General features: G+C 39.2%; 1 protein-coding gene across 1 annotated transcript in view; it reads left to right on the forward strand.

The window, feature by feature from the left end:
* LOC148835740 (interphotoreceptor matrix proteoglycan 2-like) overlaps window positions 1-18,154 on the forward strand; it is a 33,251-nt gene extending 15,097 nt beyond the window's left edge. Inside the window, exons 10-22 of the mRNA XM_088914666.1 lie at window positions 124-144; window positions 1,087-1,340; window positions 1,983-2,062; window positions 5,509-5,800; window positions 6,169-6,367; window positions 6,422-8,636; window positions 8,773-8,992; window positions 11,297-11,507; window positions 13,034-13,222; window positions 14,822-15,023; window positions 15,968-16,047; window positions 17,251-17,313; window positions 18,051-18,154. Coding sequence (XP_088770792.1) covers window positions 124-144; window positions 1,087-1,340; window positions 1,983-2,062; window positions 5,509-5,800; window positions 6,169-6,367; window positions 6,422-8,636; window positions 8,773-8,992; window positions 11,297-11,507; window positions 13,034-13,222; window positions 14,822-15,023; window positions 15,968-16,047; window positions 17,251-17,287 — 4,000 coding nt within the window. The 3' untranslated portion in view covers window positions 17,288-17,313; window positions 18,051-18,154. The remainder of the gene's footprint in view (window positions 1-123; window positions 145-1,086; window positions 1,341-1,982; window positions 2,063-5,508; window positions 5,801-6,168; window positions 6,368-6,421; window positions 8,637-8,772; window positions 8,993-11,296; window positions 11,508-13,033; window positions 13,223-14,821; window positions 15,024-15,967; window positions 16,048-17,250; window positions 17,314-18,050) is intronic.
* Window positions 18,155-21,083: the final 2,929 nt, after the last annotated feature.

Below are 21,083 nucleotides of genomic sequence, written 5' to 3' on the forward strand. Positions count from 1 at the left end.
TACTTTATAAGACAGAATAATTGTGCAATAATGAACAAATGTACTGTTATTAGTCTTTTGCACTTTTGATGCTTTTTTGCAATCAATAACAATTTTGTTTTGTTCACATTTTTTTGTGTATAGGCAGCAAAAGGACTCCACTGGGTAAGGACCTCATAACCTTTACTAAGACACATTTATAGCAAATTATTTGCTTGTTGGAATGCATATTTAGACACAGGCTGTGGGAGGAGGCCAACAGAATATGTTTTAAAAATATTTGCACATTTTTCATGGTACATTTGACATTTTTAGAATTTGTCTGAAGTCGACATTGATAGATCACGATCTACGGAACACTGTCCCCCCAAAAATATTTTGGTCCCAGCACTGTAGTCAAAGCTGCAGCTCGTCCAGAAAGAAGAAATGAGCAGATGGTGAAGTTTTTGCTGTCTGTAGGAATTGTTAAATACACAGTATATATACATAAACTTCTCTGTGCCTAAAGGAAATTGGAAGAGGTGTCTGGAAAGATATAGTTTCTGTTTTAGGAAGCATGGGATGCTTGGTCCTCTTTTCCCATGACTTGCCCCATAACCGGCATACTGTACTTTACACACTGGCTTTTCGCAGGCTGGCTGACAGACAAGTCCAGCTGGTACAGAATACAGGATAATCTGGCCGGGCTAACAACCAAATCAATTTGCTCTTCTGTCAACTGTCAGTGCAGTCCAGTTTTTGTTACGGTCTTCTAATGGTTCCCAGGCATTCTGAAGATACTAATTGGGCTACGTTTAAATGCACATGACAAGTTCACTTAGCCTTTTACAGCATGCGTTTCTCTACATCGTGTGTACATACATACATCTTGAAACACCACAACAAGTCTTTAAATAGGACAGTTTTTCACTGCTCCTACATTTCCAATTAATTCGGGCCTTTCCATTGCTCTTGACATCAGTTTCATTGTAGCGAGTCGAGATTTTTCTTATAAGTTTACAAAAAAAATCACACAAAACTGCGCAGACTCACTTGTCTTCATGTCTTCGTGTGTTGAACAAAAAATCCCCACATGCTAACTGTGTGCTTGTGCTGCCCCCCCCCCAGAGATAACGCTGTGGTTGCGCACTACACTGTGACCTTTGAAGCGGGTGTGGGTGGGATAAGCAACGAGACCATGGATTTCATCAACCTGAAGTCCAATATGGTGGAAGCATCCTTCCCAGAGCTAGACGAGAGCCCCACTGTGGTTTACACCATCACAGACTTCCGCAACTACATCACAGAAGCCCTGCACAAGGAATCCTTTGTGGGAAACACCTCCTTGACCGTGGACCCTGACTCTCTCCAGCTGGCAAAAGGTAAAGAATAAGTCTTACTCTCGGGTCATTTTTGACCCTTTCTTCAGGAGATGGGGGAAGGGCGGGCCTGTGATAGTTCAGGTTTTCTACATTACATCAGAAACGAGTACATAACTCATATTTTTTGGTCCAAGGTTTTTTTTCTCCATTTCCTGAACGTGCCAAAACTGTTTAAAACTCACTGTCCACTGAATACACCAAGCGAAGCCAATTACCTTGTTTTGTAAGTAATGGAACAGAATTACTACAGCTGGACAGTAATGACCCTTGGATGTGCCGTTCTGCTGAATTTCAAGGTCTTTCATCATTTCTTTCCAGCCTACATTAGTAAATAACCTCCTTTCAGACACACTTAAGAATGATGAAATAAATGTTTTTTTTGTATCAAAAAAAGTTGCTCTTAGGAATACCAATTGTCATTACTTCTTATTAATTCTGTATAAACGGTATAGTGGGAACCTTTAAAGGTAGCTGTGCAGGTGTTTATAATTGTTTTTATGTAGAGTATTGGCACGATAAACTATATGACAAATGGATGTTGTGAAAGAAGCCTTTAAAGGTTGATCTAGTGTTACTGCTTGTGCTAGAAGTCAGTGCCTTTGATGTGGTGAAGCCCATGGCACGTGTTCTTGTGCCTTCCAGCTGAAAGTGTCCTGAGAGGGAAGCCCAGCCAGGGAAGTCTCAGGCCTACCCGTGGCCCAGCTGACCCTCCCGACAGTATGGTGAGTGAGTTCCCTGGCAGGCTCCGCCAAAACATGCTGGGACCACGACTGAACGGGAATGAGGACTCCACGCCGTAATCATTTCCACCCAACGCTTTCATGTTATTCTAAAGCAAAGAAAAACAGCCGAGCTTTACCCTGGGGAGGTATTAATAAGAAGGCTATGCTCTGTGCCTAATTAAGTAGTTTCGCGAACCCTCACACAGATGTTGGAGGAAAATCTGCACAATTTGCTTTTCAATTAGATAATGCAGTGTAAAGGGGTTTCGCCATAGAAAAGGAAAAAGCATACATGGAATGTGGTGTGGTATATAGTCCTGGTTTCATCATACTTGAGAAAATGAAGCATAGTACCACGAGTTTGCAAACTCTTCAAGACAGAACCATTTTTGAAAGTGGTCACGTGCACTGAGGTCATTTATGGTCGAATCACCAAGGAATAAAATAAAATAAAAACATCTGCTTTCAGTCTGAATACTAAGAATATCAACAACAACAACAAACAATTAGAAACCCTGGCAAAGTCCCTGAAACAACTTGTAACAGCCTTTCGATTGAAGTGATTTGTTGTTTCCATCAGCCAGGGCTGGACTGGACTTTCCACATCTCTGATGAAATTGATATTCGGAACAAGAATGATGATGTTCGTTATTCCACTTTCAGGTGAACCGTTTGTCTGGTGAATTTCAGAGATTGTCTTTACAGTACTGTATGCGCTGCGCAGTACAATCCACTCTGCCGCAGACATCTGGGTTCAATTAACTTTAAATCTAGCAAAGTTTAAAGCAGTATCACAGAAAGATAATCATTATCCTCCTGTCATAGGAGAGACTTGCAATTTGGGTTTGTCTGATGTTCCAGTTTACAAATCTAATCATTTCAGTTCCTCTAGTGAATCATACAGGCAACTTTAAACACTGTCTTCACAGGTCAGTGTTTTTCATTCTTTAGCTACATATCCTTATACTTAGATTTAGAGACTGTGTTATTTTCTGTTTATCATAACTGAGGTATGAAGCAATAGAACACTTGAATAGTTACAATTACAAGTTTTTAATCTTGTTTTAAATCATGAATGGTAATTTTTTGATTCTTGTTATACCCACCACACCCACAAAACAAATATGTAATGTGGTGTTGCCGATTGTAAAAAAAAAAAACCATCTCTATTCTAGCATGAGCTGTGGTGGACGGTGTTCTAGGTACCATTTTCGAACCACTTCATCCGATTCAGGGTCACTAGGGAGTCAGTGCCTATCCCAGCATGCAACGGGTGAAAGGCAGGGTACAACTCTTCATGAGATGCCAGTCCATTGCAGAGCCAGTTTTCCCACAAGCCAACCCTCCAGTATGTCTCTGGACTGTGGGGGGAAACTGGAGCACCGGGACAAATCCAACATGAACACAGGGTGAAGACACAAACCTCAAGCAGATAGCCTCCCAGGGTTGGGTTTGAGCACAGGGCCCCAAAACCGTGAGGCAGCAGTGCTAAGCACTCTGCTGCAGCTTTTTAACTCCTTAATTTGAAATAAGGAGTTGTCAGAACCATCTGCTATTTTTCATGCTAACAGTCCCCCGGTGTCAACAGTCACTGACAACCAGGAAGTCAACAAGTCCAGTGTCACCCACTCCTGCCAATTGGACATTATTGCGCCACCACAGATAAATAGTGATGTAGTCTGGACTTGAGCTACTGGATCTGACTACAAGGCTCAACCAGTGTTTCATCTGTTTTTAACCGAACAAGATATCAGCACTATGCCTGAAATAGTACGTGAAATAAAAAATAGCTTTCTTGCCGGATTTGAACTTGCTTATATCATCACATCTAGCAGTGGTGTGAATAGAAACATCAGGATGTTTCTCCATTGTAATCCGATGAACAGAAATGACTTCCCCTCATTGTGTCGTTGTCTGTACTTGTTCGGATTAGGTATGGACATGAGTGGTTAGCCCATTGCAGGAAGGGAATGAGGTGACATATAACAACACCAGATTGAAATTAGATTTGCCCTAGGGTTTATAGGGTCTTCAAAGGGCAAGAAGCAAAAACGCTAATTTAGTCTCTTTCAGCTGCTTATAAGAAACAGCTTTTTTGCAACATGGATTTTCTAAGTGTATTATCCCATTCACTGTCATATTCATATTTTCATTGTTTTATGGAAAAATGCATTTGGACTTCTTGTTATTTCATCAAAGCCATTACATTTTGATTTTTTTTACATAGCCAGGCTGGTCAGTTGAATTATTTCATTTTTAGATACAATGTGTGACAGACTCTTCTTTCAGTTGCCCTCATCCCATGATCCTTAAAGTAAATTGTCATTCCTCAATTAAAGTAAATGTTCCAGCCTTTATCTGAGGCAAAGTTTATTACCTGCTCAGTCTCCTAGTGAGAAGGAAAGAACTAAACATGTTTAGCGTTTAGCTCCTGTAATGCTTCAGGGTGGATTACTGGCAGAGCTTTTGCTGAGTACGGGAAAGACCTTCCAGAATAACCCAGTGTCCTCACTCAATGTTGGGCTCAAGTCCTTAATTTTGCCATTCATTGAGAAGGGTAGTGCTGGAAAGGGGATAAAGGTTGGACCAGACTGCTAAGAGTATATATCCAATAAAAGCAATAATGCATGCAAATTCCTATCCCATTCATATTCAGTGTATACAGTGGAACAACAAAGCAATAAGAAAGTAAAAATATTGTAAGAACGGTGTTATTTACGAACCCTGTGTCTCCAGGTGAGATCTGGTAGCTGAGGTATTCAAGGCGGGCGATGAGGTAGAGTGGTCGGTTATTCCAGGCAGGGTCAAGTCCAGGTCGTAGGCAAGAAGAGAGGCAAACAAATCAAATAGGGGCGAGGCAAGAGAAATCCAAAAATCAAAGAGTCGACGTTGAGGGAGTCCAGACGAGGTAGAAAAGGTACTGAGGTGGAAAGGGCGAGGCAAGCTCAGGAGGCAGAAGAGATCCTAATACCGAGCAATGTTACAGGGTGAACTGAGGGTTTAAATAGTGAAGGAAGGGGTGTGTAAGGGAAATTGGATAGTGAGTGATTAATTGAGACCAGCTGTCCAGCTATCCATTGTTATAAATCAGAGTGTAGAGATTTACAGGGCCATTCATGAAAAATGTCCTGGTGCAGCTTGGGTTCAAGCATTCACAGTGTACGAAATCAGCCTCAAAGTTGATTGATCTTAGGATCAAGTGACCACATGTGACAAATGGTGATATTAACTGGTCTGTTTTCCAAAAACTGGACTGTTCTGTCAGTATTCGTTTGTAGACACGTGTAGTATTCATATAGTGTTGAATGACTTTTTAACTCTTTTGTGCATTTGCACAAAAACCCTAACTGCCAAAAAATGAACTGAAGACAATTTTAAAAGTGTCAAAACATCACTTGATATTTTGTGTAGTTGATCTTAACCCTTCTGCTTCTTTGCTGTTATAGGACAATATTCTGGCTGCAGAAAAACCACCTGATACACCTTCTGAGGACCTGACCAACAATGACATCTTCATCAGTGGCTCCATCAAAGAAAATTTTAATCTTGACACGGTGCATCCTAATGACTTGTGGCCAGGGTCTCTGAGCCCTCCAGCTAAGGAGAATGATGTTATAGTGCTGGAGGAGAGCCCTACTCCAGTGTCTCCTCACCTGTCAGATTTGGTCCTTGAGTTGAGACCTGAGTCTACGGTGGAATCAGATATATCCATCAGTACATTCTCACCTGACATTGAAGGTGAGTAACTATGCCAGCAGCTGGGTTTCTAAGTTCAATGCACAGCATGAACACATCATGTCTCTGATGAACAAGGTGCTTGAATGACTAACTGTTGACATTAGAGGCTGTGACTGTACTCTAGTCAATACAAAGTTCCTCTGTGGTTGTTATACATTACTTTTTTGATAAATTGTCTGAAAGTTACATTTAGAGGATACCATTAATGCACCTTTGGCTCCATCTAGTTTGACGTATTGAGTGCAGAAATGAGGCAGGCAGCAAACAAATAGGAATCAACAGCTTGTTGTATAATACAAAAAAGGAAATGTAATCAATTTTGAATCTCATCTAAATGTTAACTCTTTTGCTTCCCTTCTGCTGTGTAGATAATGGAAATGTTGAAGAGGAAGGCTTCTTTTTCAGTAACACAGTATCTCCAAAGCCAGTGCCAACAGACAGGCCAAAGAAAGCAACAACTACAGACGTTGCTCCTGATATGGACCTTCCAACCGCCCTGCCATCCTTGTCTATGGACATTGCAGCTGAAGATTCAGGAGTGCCCAGATCTACAACAGTGCCTCCCACATCTGGCCAACCTGAAGATTCAGGAGTGCCCAGATCTACAGCACTGCCTCCCACATCTGGCCAAGCTGAAGATTCAGGAGTGCCCAGATCTACAACAGTGCCTCCCACATCTGGCCAAGCTGAAGAATCTGAAAGGGCAAGTTCCTCCTCACAATCACTCGTTCCAACTGAGGCACCAAAGCTTTTGAAAACAACAGAAACCGTGACATCCACCTTACCTGATACACAGTCTGAAGGAACGTTGCCATATGGTTTGATTCTTACAAAGAGCGACATGAATACACCAGCCATGATGTCTCCAACGCACAGTTCTCCCACTTCCTCCTCACTTGATAAATTGCTGATGACGGCAACTGGAAAGCCACTAGTAGTGTCTCCTTCCCAATATCCCTCTACCCCTTCTGCATCTGATGCAGCTTTTACATCAAATGCTGCTTCAGGGATTACGACAGAGAAGCTTACTGACGTGTTTGACCTGGGCTCTGGTTCAGGGTTCTTCATCTCTGGACAAAAGCAAGGGCCTGATGTGTGGCCATGGTTGCCTGTAACATCTGACTCCAGTTACTATCAAGAGGCACAAACAAGCCCAGACATTATTTCACATTCACCACTGAGTACAACTCCAGGACATACTGAGGAGTCCATACCTCATGTCATGACTGATTCTCAAGATGTTTTAAATGAGGAGTTTACTTTTTCTGAGGATTATTTTTATTCTAAAAATGAAAACACGACACCTGTGGAGGATAAAGAATCTGGGACATTTTTGAATAGAGTGCTTGTTACCGAAGATATACGAAATGTACCTCACTATACCACCACAGATGAAGCCCCTGTTTTCTGGACAATGGAGACATTAACAGTCGAACTTTCCATGCAAACCTCTGAGGCCTCTGGCATGTATTATGATTATTATACAAGTGAGTCATCTACCACGGTGTCACCGGTCACTGATTATTCTCTTCCTGATATGAACATGGATGAGAGCACCACTGTAGCCCCTGTCTTAGAAGGACCAATGACAACAGCACAAGAATCTGAGGATCAGGAAACTGGGGGAAATTCATTTGATAAGGAGAGCATATTTGAAGTTGTTTCAACTAAAGAGTCAATGACCACAGATTCTTTTGAGATGGGACAATTTCCAGCATATCCCGTGACCTGGGTTCCCTCAGACCGGGATTCTACCAACCTTATACATGGAGACACAGGATCGTTGAAAACAACCCTGGATGAATCCAATGTTGAATTAGCCACAACAAATGAACCTGTCGCAGAAGTAGGCACACGGGAGCAGCCCGTCATTACATCTTTCACCGAGGAACCTCCATTTTTGGAAAACAGAGACAAGAGTCAAGGGGATAAAGCAATTGATGTCTCGAAAGAGAAGGTTACACACACCCTGACCACAGACATGCCTGCAACTTTGATTCCAGTGGAGGACATTGCTGATGAAGAAATTCTAACAGTTGACTTGACAACCAAAGGGCCAGCATTAGTCACGGAATCCTTAAGTACTGCATATCCTCTCTCACAGTCTCCTGAAGAAGAATTTACTTTTACTAAATCCTCTGCTGCTCTGCCTCTGGAAGAAGAATCTGACACTTTGCATCCAGCGCTGTCAGAGCAACTAATAACTGTTCTATATTTACCGGATGAAACTTCCTCTAAGGAAGTCAATGTAGATGCAAGTCTGACCCCAGATGTAACAGACACATATAATAGTCCCATAACATTTGCTTCCACAAGTATTGACACCCAAAATGAAGTTTACTCATTAGCTACAATGCCTCCATTGATTCAGTCGAACACCAACAGACCAACAGACAGCTTGATGGTCACTACAATGTCATCTGGCAGAAACCCTCAGGACATTAGCACCACACAAAGGCCTACTGTACCAGCTCCCACAAAGCCATACCAACCAACAATCCACGTGGACAATGATGTTGTCAGTACAACATTGCTAGAAGGAGAAGCCTATATACCCCAAAATCCCAACATTACAGATTTTGATTTATCCATTCAAGAATATCACCACACAAGGGTGAATAACACTGAGCAGGAAAGCAGTGGTTACACATCTGTGAATGAACATGCTACAGACATGGCCAGCATAGCCATGCCTACCAATGGAAATTTCACTACACCTACAAGGGCACTGGTAGTTTTCTTCAGCCTGCGGGTGACCAACATGATGTTTTCTGAGGACCTATTCAATAAAAGCTCGGCTGAATACAAAGCTTTGGAGCAAAGGTTTCTGGAGCTTGTAAGTTGACAGACTACGTTTTTGTTTTTATTCATCATTGTCCTTTTATAGATAGTGTTTACTGGCTTTAATGTAGCTGCAGATTTAAGGGTTGTGTCTCACTTAGAGATAAAAAAAGCTTTTCTTTGTCTTTTAGCTTGTCCCTTACCTGCAATCCAACCTATCGAACTTCCAGAACCTTGAAATACTCAACTTCAGGAATGGTAGCATTAAAGTGAACAGCAGAATGAAGTTTGCCAAACCTGTGCCCCGTGATGTTACTAATGCAGTCTACCTCATTCTTGAAGACTTCTGTAATACTGCCTACCAAACGATGAACCTTGCCATTGACAAATACTCTCTGGACGTGGAGTCAGGTAACACTTTTATACACCTTATTATGACTAGGATACAGAGGTGTGACCACCTTTTTTTCTAAATAAGTATGCACAGCTACAGGACCATACCGATTAATTACTAATAGAATTAATGTGTTTCCTAATTACTAGTTTGTTTAGGTTTCATATCACTAAGTTAAAGGTTTGAGTAACAAAGTGATTTCAAATTCTAAAATGTGGAAAGGAAGGTGTATCTAGAGCAGGAAGATTTTTGTTGAAAAGTGAGGCTATAGAGGTATGGTGATAATTACACATAAGAGAATTTGGTTTTTAAAGAGTACAACATGTTCTTATACAAAGGGTTATGGGGTCTGGAGCAAACTGCCCAGCCAAGCTGTTGAATCTAATTCCCTGGAATCCTGCAAGAAACAGCTGGATAAGATCCTCAAATCAATAAACGTCTAGCAACAAAATGAGCAAGCTGTGTCTAATTGCCTCCTCTCGCTTGTAATCATTTATTAGTTATTATGCAGTGAGAGGAGATCTATATTGTCAGGCTGTGCTTGCACACCTAAAAAAATGTACTAAAGGTTTCTGGCTGCACAATACAATAGCCTCTTCAAAAGCCACAATACTGCCACAGTGTTATTCCCATCCCTTTGTAAAGTAAATTCTACCTTGTATGACCCTACCATTTTTATTTAAATGTATCAGGCACAGTGAATTTAATGCACTTTACATTGTTATACTAAACATATTTTAATCTTGGGAGTTTAGGATCTGAGTAAGGGTGAGAATCACACCAATCTGCAGCTGGTAGTTTGAGTAGTTCTAGTTTTTTTCAGCTACCACAAATCTGCTTGCCATGTTATACAAGTCTGAATACTGTTAATATCGCAGCCTTGTAGTAATCCCAAGTCTCCTTTTTTCCTGGTAGTTTTGTCATATACTGTTGAACCATTGACTCTAACTGGAACACGAAGCTCTGAGAAGTACTCTCCAAGCCCTTTCCATATTTAATGACAGACTGATGAGTCATGTTCTTGTTTATTTTGAGCAGCGGGTTCAGAAATGTTCTTGGTCTGATAAGCTGATAAAACTAATCTGTCTGAGCCAATCACACAGAGAAAGCTGGCAGATTATTGATTTATCATATTGGAAGCCATGTGACTCTCAGCAAGTTGACCACCAGAGTTTAGAGTAGAGAATCCCATGAAATGGACAGTATTTGTGCGGAAAGGGAAATGCAACTTTTTTTTGCAACTTAATTTTTTTATTATTTTTCTTCCCATTTGCAAGCACACCAACCAAACCAAATTACAAAGATGACTAAAACATTCTTGTGTACATATACTTATAGATATCGTACATTAAATTCTCATGTATGTACATTTTCACTAGAGATACAAATGATATAATTGATCCTTTCAATCATATTACAAACAAAACTACTGATAAAAACAAAAAAAAAACATTGATAATATTGCTGTGACCTACCAGAGTCTCTTAATTGTACATAATGCCTCTTTTTAAAGATAAATTATGTGAAAATTATCCCCTGAAATCCCCAGGATGGTAATTCTATCTCCGTTTTAAAGATGTTGATATTATCATCAGTTTAGCACATTAACAGTGCTAAAGGTGTTGATGTCAGTCTCAGCATTCTTTGGGGGGGTCTGGTACAGTATGAGCAAGGTCATTCTTTCCCTTGTTTTCCAAAGAAAACTACAAAAATAAACTTTCTAAGCTGAGTCTTGTGTTCTTGTCTAGCTGAATTTATAAATGAGTTAGGAATAACAGAAGGGAAACTGGCAATTGTGTTATTGTTTAAAATGTAATATTTATCAAAGCTGAAATTTTAGTTCTTGCTAAACTGTTTACATCTTGATTTGAAGTTTTCTTTGCTGCAGCCGAAGCAATTTCTTAGAGAGTATTCCCTCTTGATGAGTCATGGGAATTGCTGAAAGGAATATTACTCTCTGCTGTGCTAATGACTTATTGCTGCAGTTATCAGATGTGATACCTTTTAGGCTATTACAGGATAACTGTTCATATTTTCCTTGTAAAATAATGAAAAAAGTATCACCAATGCAACGTAAAGCCAATATGCATACAATTTAAACCATTTTTTACTTGAATGCCCTTTTTATTACCCATATTCTGTCATATAAAATTTGAATATAATATAAACACATTTGAAACCAAGCTAAATCACATTAAACATTCCTGTCACAATTTTTTCATTTGTTTCAGGCCATAGCTTGGAGGCCCACTTGTATCGAAAAATACCCCTTTTCCGAAACCCCCTGATCACATCTAATTACATACCTGCTTTGTTTTTAGGTGACCAGGCTGACCCCTGTAAGTTCCAGGCCTGTAATGAGTTCTCTCAGTGCAGAGTTAATCGCCGGACAGGGGAGGCCGAATGTGTGTGCAATGCTGGGTATTTCAGTGTGGATGGACTGCCCTGCCAGAGCATCTGTGACCTTCGGGAAGACTTCTGTTTGAATGATGGGAAGTGCGATATCATACCAGGGCAAGGGGCAATTTGCAGGTAGGGCGATTGTCAGCCTAGCAACAGTGAGTAACTCATCCTGCTCCTTAGACCCCATGTGGAAGCACTATTCCCCCTGTACTTTAAAAAGAATGCATTAAATAATAATGTAGCAAAACACAATAATAGAAATGTTTCACTCTTAGTTTCTGTGGAAATTGTTTTAACTCTGTGCTTATTCCATACTGAACTTTTGTGTTTTACTTAATCTTTCATAGCCATTATCAAAGTTCGTACAATGTAACTTTGGTATATAATGTTCTACCTTCCATGGAATATTGGCTTGGAATGCAGGATTTATATGACTTTTAACTTTCAGTGTGATGTTTTTTAAAGCTTCTCTAAACCTAAGCATCAACAAAGTCATACAATTCATGACTGTTTCTAATAATATAGTACTGTCTATAGTAATAATTTAAATGAAGGTATCAACAGTTGAATTGAACTACAATGTTGTGTCTGTGTTGTGGATGTGGTGTAGCAGGTAAGGCTCTAGACCTGGGTGGATCACATGAGCAACATAATTACCTCAGATTGCTTTCATTAAAGTCATTTTTGTGGAGGAACATTTGTCCTCAATGGATTTTCTGTTTAAACACAAGTTTGTTATATTCTTTTTAGAAATACAGTAGTATATGGTGTAGCATGAGCAAATGTTCAACCATCGGCTCTGCTTGTTTGATCAGCTCTGGGTTGGTCATCATGTCAGAGTTTAGTCTCCCAAGGAATGGTCTCTTCTCCAATGCTTAGCCTATTCAATTGTACCAGAGGACTGCAGAACCAGTGTTTCAAATAGAAGATAAATGTAAACATGAAGAAATGCAACATTGTTATCAACTCCTGGAAGATTTTGACCCTTGACCGAATTAGATGGAGGAAAACATATTGCAAATTATCAGTCAATGCTCCCAAACTCCCAAGACAACCCTTTTTCAACCTTTCAGAGACTATGCAGATCTCGTTTCGGCCTGATCAGTCACCTTTGGCTTTCTCCTTCACCCTTGACCATGAGGGATAGGCAATAGATGGTACATCTTGAGTCTAGCTTCAGCTTTCCTCAAGCTTCAAATAATGGAGTTTAACATATAGTCAGGTCATAAAAAAATACCCAAAATAAAAAAAAATGCAGTTCTATTCTTCTACAACACATTGTAAAGCAATCAAAAATAGTAAATGAACTATCCACATTTCAAATCCCTTGATACATTACAGATATACTCCAAATGAATTATGACAATGCAGTTTTTATTGGTTCTGAAGAAAATGTGCTTTGGCTATATTTCAATATCATATTATTTAAGAATGCCTTTACGTTGCTTTCTGTCTTTCTGTCTTTTAAAAGCACAGTTGTGCGTGCTTGGACAAACAGTTGTTGTGCATAATACTGTAGGTACACCTCTTTGAAGTGAAGACATCATCAAGCCTATAACATGGCACAATGTTTTGCTCCTGAGCCAAGTGTGTTGAAAATGACCCTGCACATGTGGCACAGGGTGTGTTATGCCAACCGCGTGTGTGGTTTTCAGGTGCCGAGTGGGAGAGAATTGGTGGTACCGTGGGGAGCACTGTGAGGAGTACGTCTCTGAGCCGCTGGTGGTGGGCATTGCTATCGCCTCAGTGGCCGGCTTCCTGCTGGTGGCGTCTGCTGTGATCTTCTTCCTAGCCAGAACGCTGCAGGACCAGTACGACAAGGAGGACTCTGAAGACCCTGTCAGGTAGCTGAGTTCGGTTGACCTTGGCCCACTGGTCTTGAAGAGAACTACAACAGGCTTAATTTGTGCCTGAGTTACAAAGACGTTTACTGAGTATGTCAACTGACAGAAAGTATATTTCTAAGCAGACTTCATCACAATCACTTACAGTAGATACAAATTGAGCATCTACATTGATAATGAAAATCAAAGCCCTTTGTGTAAAATATTTGTTGACAGAAAATCCATTTTGTGGCTCATGTAGTATCGTTTGATAAAAGTAATAATAATAATAATAATAATAATAATAATAATAATTCCTTATACTTATATAGCGCTTTTCTGGACACTTAATGTATGCTTAAAATGTATGACAAGGCTTATCATAGGGCTGCAAGACATAAAATGCTCCTTTTCTGTTTTTTGTAGCTATATCTCATTTGTAGGTTGCCATCAAACCTATAACGTTATGCTATATATACAGTATCTTAGCTCAATGGGTACAGACAGATAAAGTATAAATATCCTGTCCTTGAATGTGTAGGCATAAATAATTAACATTTAGTTTATTTGGATATGTGTAGTGCATATTAACATAGTGCTCAGTTCAGGCACAATGCCTCTGTCATCTTCAGATCCCTGTGACTTTTGAGCAGAGCCAAAAATTATGCTGGCAGATTTCCTGCAACTGATTAATGACGCAGGTCATGTTTATAAAGATTCCAAAACAGTCCTGATTGCATTTAAAATGAAAGCTAAAAATGCTGTTAAACAAAGGGCTATAACTCCAGCAACCTCTGGAATAGCTACAGACGTAGAGAGCCAAATGAAAGTGGTCAAATTGGCCTTACTGACGTAATGAGCCATTGTAATTGTATACCTTTTGATTTTTAGGAGCAAAATGTAAGTAACAGAGACTGATTACCCTGGTTGATGCAGTCAGCATTACTGGTACTGTATATTACAGCAGAGGTCTGATGACTTTCTAAACTTTAATGAAAGTACCTCTGACCTTTTAAAGACTTAATGGGACAGTAAACAATGATGTAATTACCTCAGCCAATCCTCCGACAGGTCTGATGTAGAGGTCACCTCGGGCTGTAAGATTACTGAACACAGTGTAGCTATTAATTCCAAAGCTTTACTCGCTAACGCTGTCTCATATGATCTTTGTGTCACTGCAGTGCAGTGTAGGTGCATCACAGCTGTGGCTCTTTTATTAGCATCTACTGTATCTGTTAAGTTTGCTTGATTTATTTTAGTTAACGCCTCCTGAATCTTTTATAAAATGTGGAGCAGACTGCCAGGTGCTCCTTCCTAAACTGTGCAAGTCATGCAGTTGCTTTCAATTGGTCAGGCCCAACTATATATTTATATCAGTAAATCTCTGTTCTTCTCTCTACACAACTTTAACTGCTTCTGTTCTTCTATTTAACTGCTTCTTTCCATATTTCCAGTCCTGTATTTCCGTATCTGTCAACTGCCTGTACTGTATGTATGTATTTCTTGACATGTGACAGTTTTCTGTCTTTTCCCTCCCGAGGTTTCCCTCCTATTACAGTATGACCCTGGTTTGGCTCCGCACCCCTGTCACTCTGATCTTGCCTTGCCTCTCTTCCACAGACTTGGGGATAGCCTGGCCTCGATGGAGAAGGCACTGAAGTACAACCCCATGTACGAGAGTGATGCCACCACAGGCTACAGCCACTATTACAGACGCTACCCGCAAATGCCCTCCTACAGCTCTGCCAGTGCAGAGGCGTCCACTGACTTCAGCAGTGAGGAGATCAGGCACATCTATGAGAACAGTGAGCTCACCAGAGAGGTATGCTATCTAATCTCTGGTGTTACTCTGCTCTCTGCTAGCTTCAGTTCTACCTCTATCTGTTTTTTACTGTTCACTTACCACAGACTCTCTGCTTTAAATCTCCAGGAGTATAGGGATAACTACGGGTTATTGTTAAGAGTTGGGTTAGGGATATGGTTATACTTAGGGGTTAGGGTCACAATTACCATTAGTAATTAAGGTCGGGATTATAAATATTAGACAGAGATATGGATATTTTAGGAACTACTGATGCCATTGTGATTCTGGTACTGGAGGAATTGAGAATTTGCAAAGACGTTTTAAATAAAGTGGAAGTGATTGTTTTCTTATTTCTGAATTCTTTTATTCCCAGCATATTCTCTTCTAACCTAAATAGATCACTATGGGCAAGTCTTGTGATCTATTCCACATAATATGATAAAGCCTATGATTTGTAAGTTGCAATGGTAGCCGTTTAGTGTTTTGCCAATTAGGTTTCAAAGACGTCTGCAAAATGAGCTGTTTCCATCTGACATCTGAAACTAGGATGACAGGTTTTCAGGGGTAGATGTACAGATCGAGTGAAAAAAATACTTCGCTGCAAAGTTGTCGAATTGCATGACATTTCAATAACTGTTCCTTATTAAAAAAAAAACGTGACTAAATTAAAAAGAGACACTTTATTTCAGGAAATACCTTCTATTATTTTGTGTGCTGCACGTCTCAAGTGCTAGAGGACTGCAGTGTCTGCTGCACTTCACACCACCCAAGCTTTTTACCAACTAATTAATCTAATTAACTGCACTTTTCTGGACCCATTTATTTTTTTCCTCAGCTGGTGTTGGTGCTGGAGATATAAAGAGACCTATAAAAGCTGCAGTACTGAAGCCCTAAAAAGCTCAGACAGAAATAAAGTAACTCTGCTCCAATGCACGTTTCTCCCTTTCCTTCTCCTCCCCCAGGAAATTGAAGACAGGATACGAATAATAGAGCTTTATGCAAAGGATCGCCAGTTTGCAGAGTTTGTGCGGCAACATCAGATGTGAGTTCATCTATTATTACTTCTTCATAGGGAGCCTTGGAAAAACACATTAACATACTTGACACGGTGAAACGTCCACTGAGATATTCCCACATGCGAAGCTCGAAGTCCAGTTATGAAATTAACCCTGTCGTTGCAGCCCCCCTGAGCACAGCAGCAGATGGGAAAAAATAATGCTGGGAGACTTAGGATCTATTGACCACATCTTAGTCATTGCTGCATTGTTTCTCTTCATATAATACTGTCTTAAAACTTCTGTAATGCACAGTAAAATGGTCCATCAACTACTAAATAAATGTTTTAGTTTCACAAGATATGTATTGAAATAGTGCTTCTAAATTTTACATGTCTTAAATGAGATGGGTGCATTAAGGCAAAGAGTGCAATGATCCCAGATTTGCAACCAGTGGACGTCAGTAAGGCCAGGTATTATCCTGCAGAAAAGCCCTGTAACATGCAGGGCCTGTCCTATTATATTTTGAAGCAGAAAGTGGACTCCATGCTCATGGAACAGCTGGTTTATTCTGGCATTCCTACGTTTTAATTCGGTGTCTCCTTTGGAGAAACAGACTCTTCTGAAACAAAGACTACAAATTAATAAGGCATCCAAATCCAACCATTAGCATTAGTATACAACTGTCGTGCATTGCAGGGAGTCTTTTTCGTTTCTCACTAAATTAACTAAACAAACTTCCGACAGCAGATACCACCGTGAAATCAGGTCATTTTCAAATTTAGGTTTATGTTTACAGACAAATGATTGTTGCCAAAGCAGCCAGACCAGATGTTAATTTCCTTACTCTCTGTAAGCAGTTAGAGTACTGTGAATACAAGTAATAGGACAAAGCTTTTGGGTAGCTGGGTCTGAACTAGGCTATTTTAACATAAGAGTCTGGCATCTGATTACTGACAAAATGGAAACTTTGAGCTACCCAAGGAAATGTATGGTAAACACATACAGCTAAAAGAGAAAAGCTCTGGAAAAGACACTACCTCAAACCAGATACTAATGTACTGCAAAGAGAGTGAATAGAATGAGGAAGCAAAACACCTTAATTTACTACTTGTTTTAACTACTTTATTGCAGTTTTGGCAGCTTAAGTTTTTAAATCCTTAGACTGTATACTGTTTTTATTGGCTCAAGTGTGTCAAATCACTTTTTAAAAAATGACTCAACTTAATCTTCTCCTTGGTCAAACGCAGGGCCATGGATATCAGAAGAGAAAGTCCTTCCAACTAGACCTATCTGGTATGGTCGATGTGGCTGTAAGTACTAAGGTGATATATGCAGTTGGAATGATCCAAAAAAAAAAAAGTCGACAAACGTTTTTCTCTCAGAATTCATTCTTGTGATTTATTCTCATTGTTATGTTTTTGCAGTATCATTAAAAAAGTATTTAAATAATGGCAGAATGTTTTATCGGTGTTGAACTGTAAACTATATTTAATATTACAGTATTAATTATTATTAATAGTATTTATTTATTTTTAATTAAAGTGTACCTATTCGTATTTTTTTCTTTTGTTTGGTGGCAAGTTACAATACGATTCTAAGAACCTAAGCTAATCTTCTTTTAATGTTTCCTTCCCTGCGCTATGGGCATAGCACACGTGCTGTTTCCACACTCAGGATCAAGCCATTGGCTTTTTAGAATTAGTGATTCTTGCCATTTTTGTTGATAAAATTCTGATTAGGAAATCTCTTTATTATGTCCCATCACCTTATTTTAAAATGCTCAGAACATCATGCTTCTTTTTGGGCTTCCATTGCATTTAAAATGTTTTATTTCTTGTTAAGTAAAAAATATATATGTATAATCACAGAACCAATAAACTGCTTATCCAAACATGAATGATCTCCTTTAAATTCATAAATATCTCCTTTCTTCTGTATCTCATTTTTGTCTTAATAAATATAGTTCCAATAACTAGTTGATCTTGTTATGAACAGTACAGCAGACCACTTATATATCCACTAAGTCATCCCATTTCTTTACTTTCAGGAACATGCCTTGGAGTCTCATGATGAGACAGGAGATTTGGAGCAAGAAGTACAAGATACTTCTGCAGTCATGGGCTTGGATGAAGGCCAACCATTGTAGAATGATTATCTCTGAAGTTTTTTTTTTTGCAGTTGTGGCCCTTTCTTTGATAATTGGTGTGTTTCTCGTCAGCTGCTGAGAATTTTTTTTGTTGATACTTTTAAAAACGAGTTCCCTTGCTGAGGAACGTAGAGAGTAAATGAATGGACTGTTTTTGTTTAAAAGGGGTCAAAGCGATGTGCATTGTTGTTATGTTGCTCTTTGTACAGTACATATCACAGCTATCGTTTTCATTTATTTCATGTTCATTTCATGTTATGTAATAGACTCATGGGCTGTGTGGTTCTATGGAGATGTGCACAGCTGTCTCACTGTCCTTGGGTTCGGCATTCAATTCTAGACTGGGGCGCCTTCTGACGGACGTTTGGAGGTTCTTCCGTGTTTACACTGGATTTCTCCTGGCACTCCGGTAACTTCCAAAGACATTACTGATAGATTGCTGATAGTTTGATTGTGCAGGTTGCCCAGGAGGAACAGGAGTGGGATCTCTTTTCATTTCTTTACCCTGTTTTTATATAGCTCTGCTGCATTGCTGACCCATGCTCGGCTGAAACGAGTTGTCAGTGTCAGTTGTCAGTGAAAACATAATACAACTGTTTGGCAACATGTCCACCACAATTGTTTCTGGATTTTATGAGTTTTATGAGTTTGCCGTAGGATCGATAAACACACCCATTTGTGACATTACAAGAAGTGGGGAGGCCTGGGGACGTGCATGCTGTTTTTCCTCTTCAGTGCCTTCCCCTGGTTCAATAATGAATAATGAATAATAATCAATAATGAACATTCAATAATGTGTGCTGAAAAAGGCGGAAAAAGGCGGTGTAGTGTAGTCAGAGTCTTCGTAGGAGAAAGGCACCCTATTTCTGAAACTGAAACACAATCTGCAAACGCCCGATCCCCATCAGCAGGAAATAAAATGCATCATAGTAATTAAAGATCTAAACGTTTAAAACCGGAATTGTATTTTGTATGTTATTCTGTCGGGAAAATAAGGGAATATGGTGAATAAAAACATTTTTTATTGTAATATAGAGTGTGTATTGCATTTAGATTTTAGAATTAATTGTTAAATAATTCTTGATCGATTTTTAAAAGAAAAGTGTTTTGATGAAGTTCAACTTGCACTGCAGGTGCAAGGGAATCATGCAGCTTACCAAAAACTATAGAATAGCACTAGGTAAGAAGACTGCTTGTTAGTTCAGAAAATAGTGTTTTTGTACTTTAGTTTACAAAATGTGTTTAGCCTTTATTATCTGAGTTAGAATCAGCTGTACCCTGAATGAGTTCTAATGTAATTTGCTTTTTAAAAAGTTGTTTATAATTGTCAGCTGGTTAGTGAAAATTACTGTAAAACAAAGTGCTATAGAGTACTGTCTTACGTTTACTATGAATGCGTTAATGTTGCCATCTCAACCATGAAAACGTCTGTACAACCTCATCTCGTGCTCAGTTACATTATTCACTAATGTACTAAAGTGATTTAGAATTCAAACCAGCAGGTAAAGCAGTGCTTGGGTAGATGCCTGCTACTCAATCAGAGAACTGAAGCAGACCGTTTCTTTCTTGTGTGTGACTTTTGTCTCACTCTTCACAGATCTCTGAAACAAATACCTTTTTAATGTGTTCTGGAGTGGAGCACCACCATTCCATCTCATTGTGGTTTAGAAAAAGAGAGTAAATGAAACCATCTCTTGCAAGAGACTGGACTGACAGATTTGCTTATCGCTAACAGTTGCAATTTTGTATTTGCATGAAGCAGTGAGAGCAAAAAACACTCTTAAAACACGAAAGCTATAATTAAGAGGCAAATTGATTATCTTTTTTTCAGGCAAGGAAGCAATGGACACAATTGTGAGCAAAGTGAGTGAGCAAGGGAAAAAGCTTCGTGAGAGCTGTTAATGAATTAGGAGAAATGCATCAGACATTTGGTGCTACTTTGCAGGACAGTTTGTTTGCTTTTGTGCACAGAAGCAGCTTTAGGAGATGTGCAGAAATTATATTTAGTCAGATTTCTGGAAATATGTGTGATAAATAAAGAACTGATCAGTAAGTGAAACAATCTCAGTATATTTATCTCATGCTTACTCTGAGATTTGCAGTGCTTGTTTCATGAAGCAGAGAATGTTTTTTTTTCTTAATGTTTTTTTAGGATTCTGTTTTTCTTCAAGAAGCTAAAACAATATGGGAAAAAGTGATTATATGAATGGAAAATCTGTACTCAAGTTGTTCTCTTTTGTTTATTTACACAGTGGATACAATATCGATTGCATAATGTGGGTGTCCACTTCATTTCACAATAATAATCTATCTGAGAAATATGGAAAATTATCCACAATTGAGATGCTAAAACATTTCTTCATTTACTAGAATTAAAATAAAGTATGCTCTAGATTACAGTGTACTTTATTGTTATTACTCATACTGGCCAAAAAGTTAGGCACCCTCAGACAACTGAATATATTCTCTGGTGACAGGCAGTGAGTGGTTTGCTAAAGATTGGCTAAAATAGACTTCACATCAGTTTTTCTTTTTTTATCAGACAAATCTCCTGTTGAAAACTGAAGGATTGTGCAGTTCCTTTTCACTAACCACGAAGCTGATCAGATCACATCATGTCAGTTGAAAGTTGTTCTGTGAAAAAAAAACATGACAGGATTGATTTACAAGTATTTCACAACCTTGTAAATACACAGACAGTCAGCATATTCTCCAGGGGTTCCTAATATTTTGGCCAGTGAGTGTATGACTTCTTCTTAGACTACAACTAAGAATGGCAGAACAATGCAAATAAGTTTTGTTCCTGCAAGACTTAATTCAACTTAGAGTATGTCTGCAAATTTGACACTTGCACTTTCAATCAAACTACTTCATAAGCCAAATGGCTTGCTATTTGATTATTTTGGATTTGGGATTTATGTAGACCTTGTAACT

This window comes from Atractosteus spatula, chromosome 4 (assembly GCF_055471065.1).
Source record: "Atractosteus spatula isolate fAtrSpa1 chromosome 4, fAtrSpa1.hap1, whole genome shotgun sequence".
Lineage (NCBI taxonomy): Eukaryota > Metazoa > Chordata > Actinopteri > Semionotiformes > Lepisosteidae > Atractosteus > Atractosteus spatula.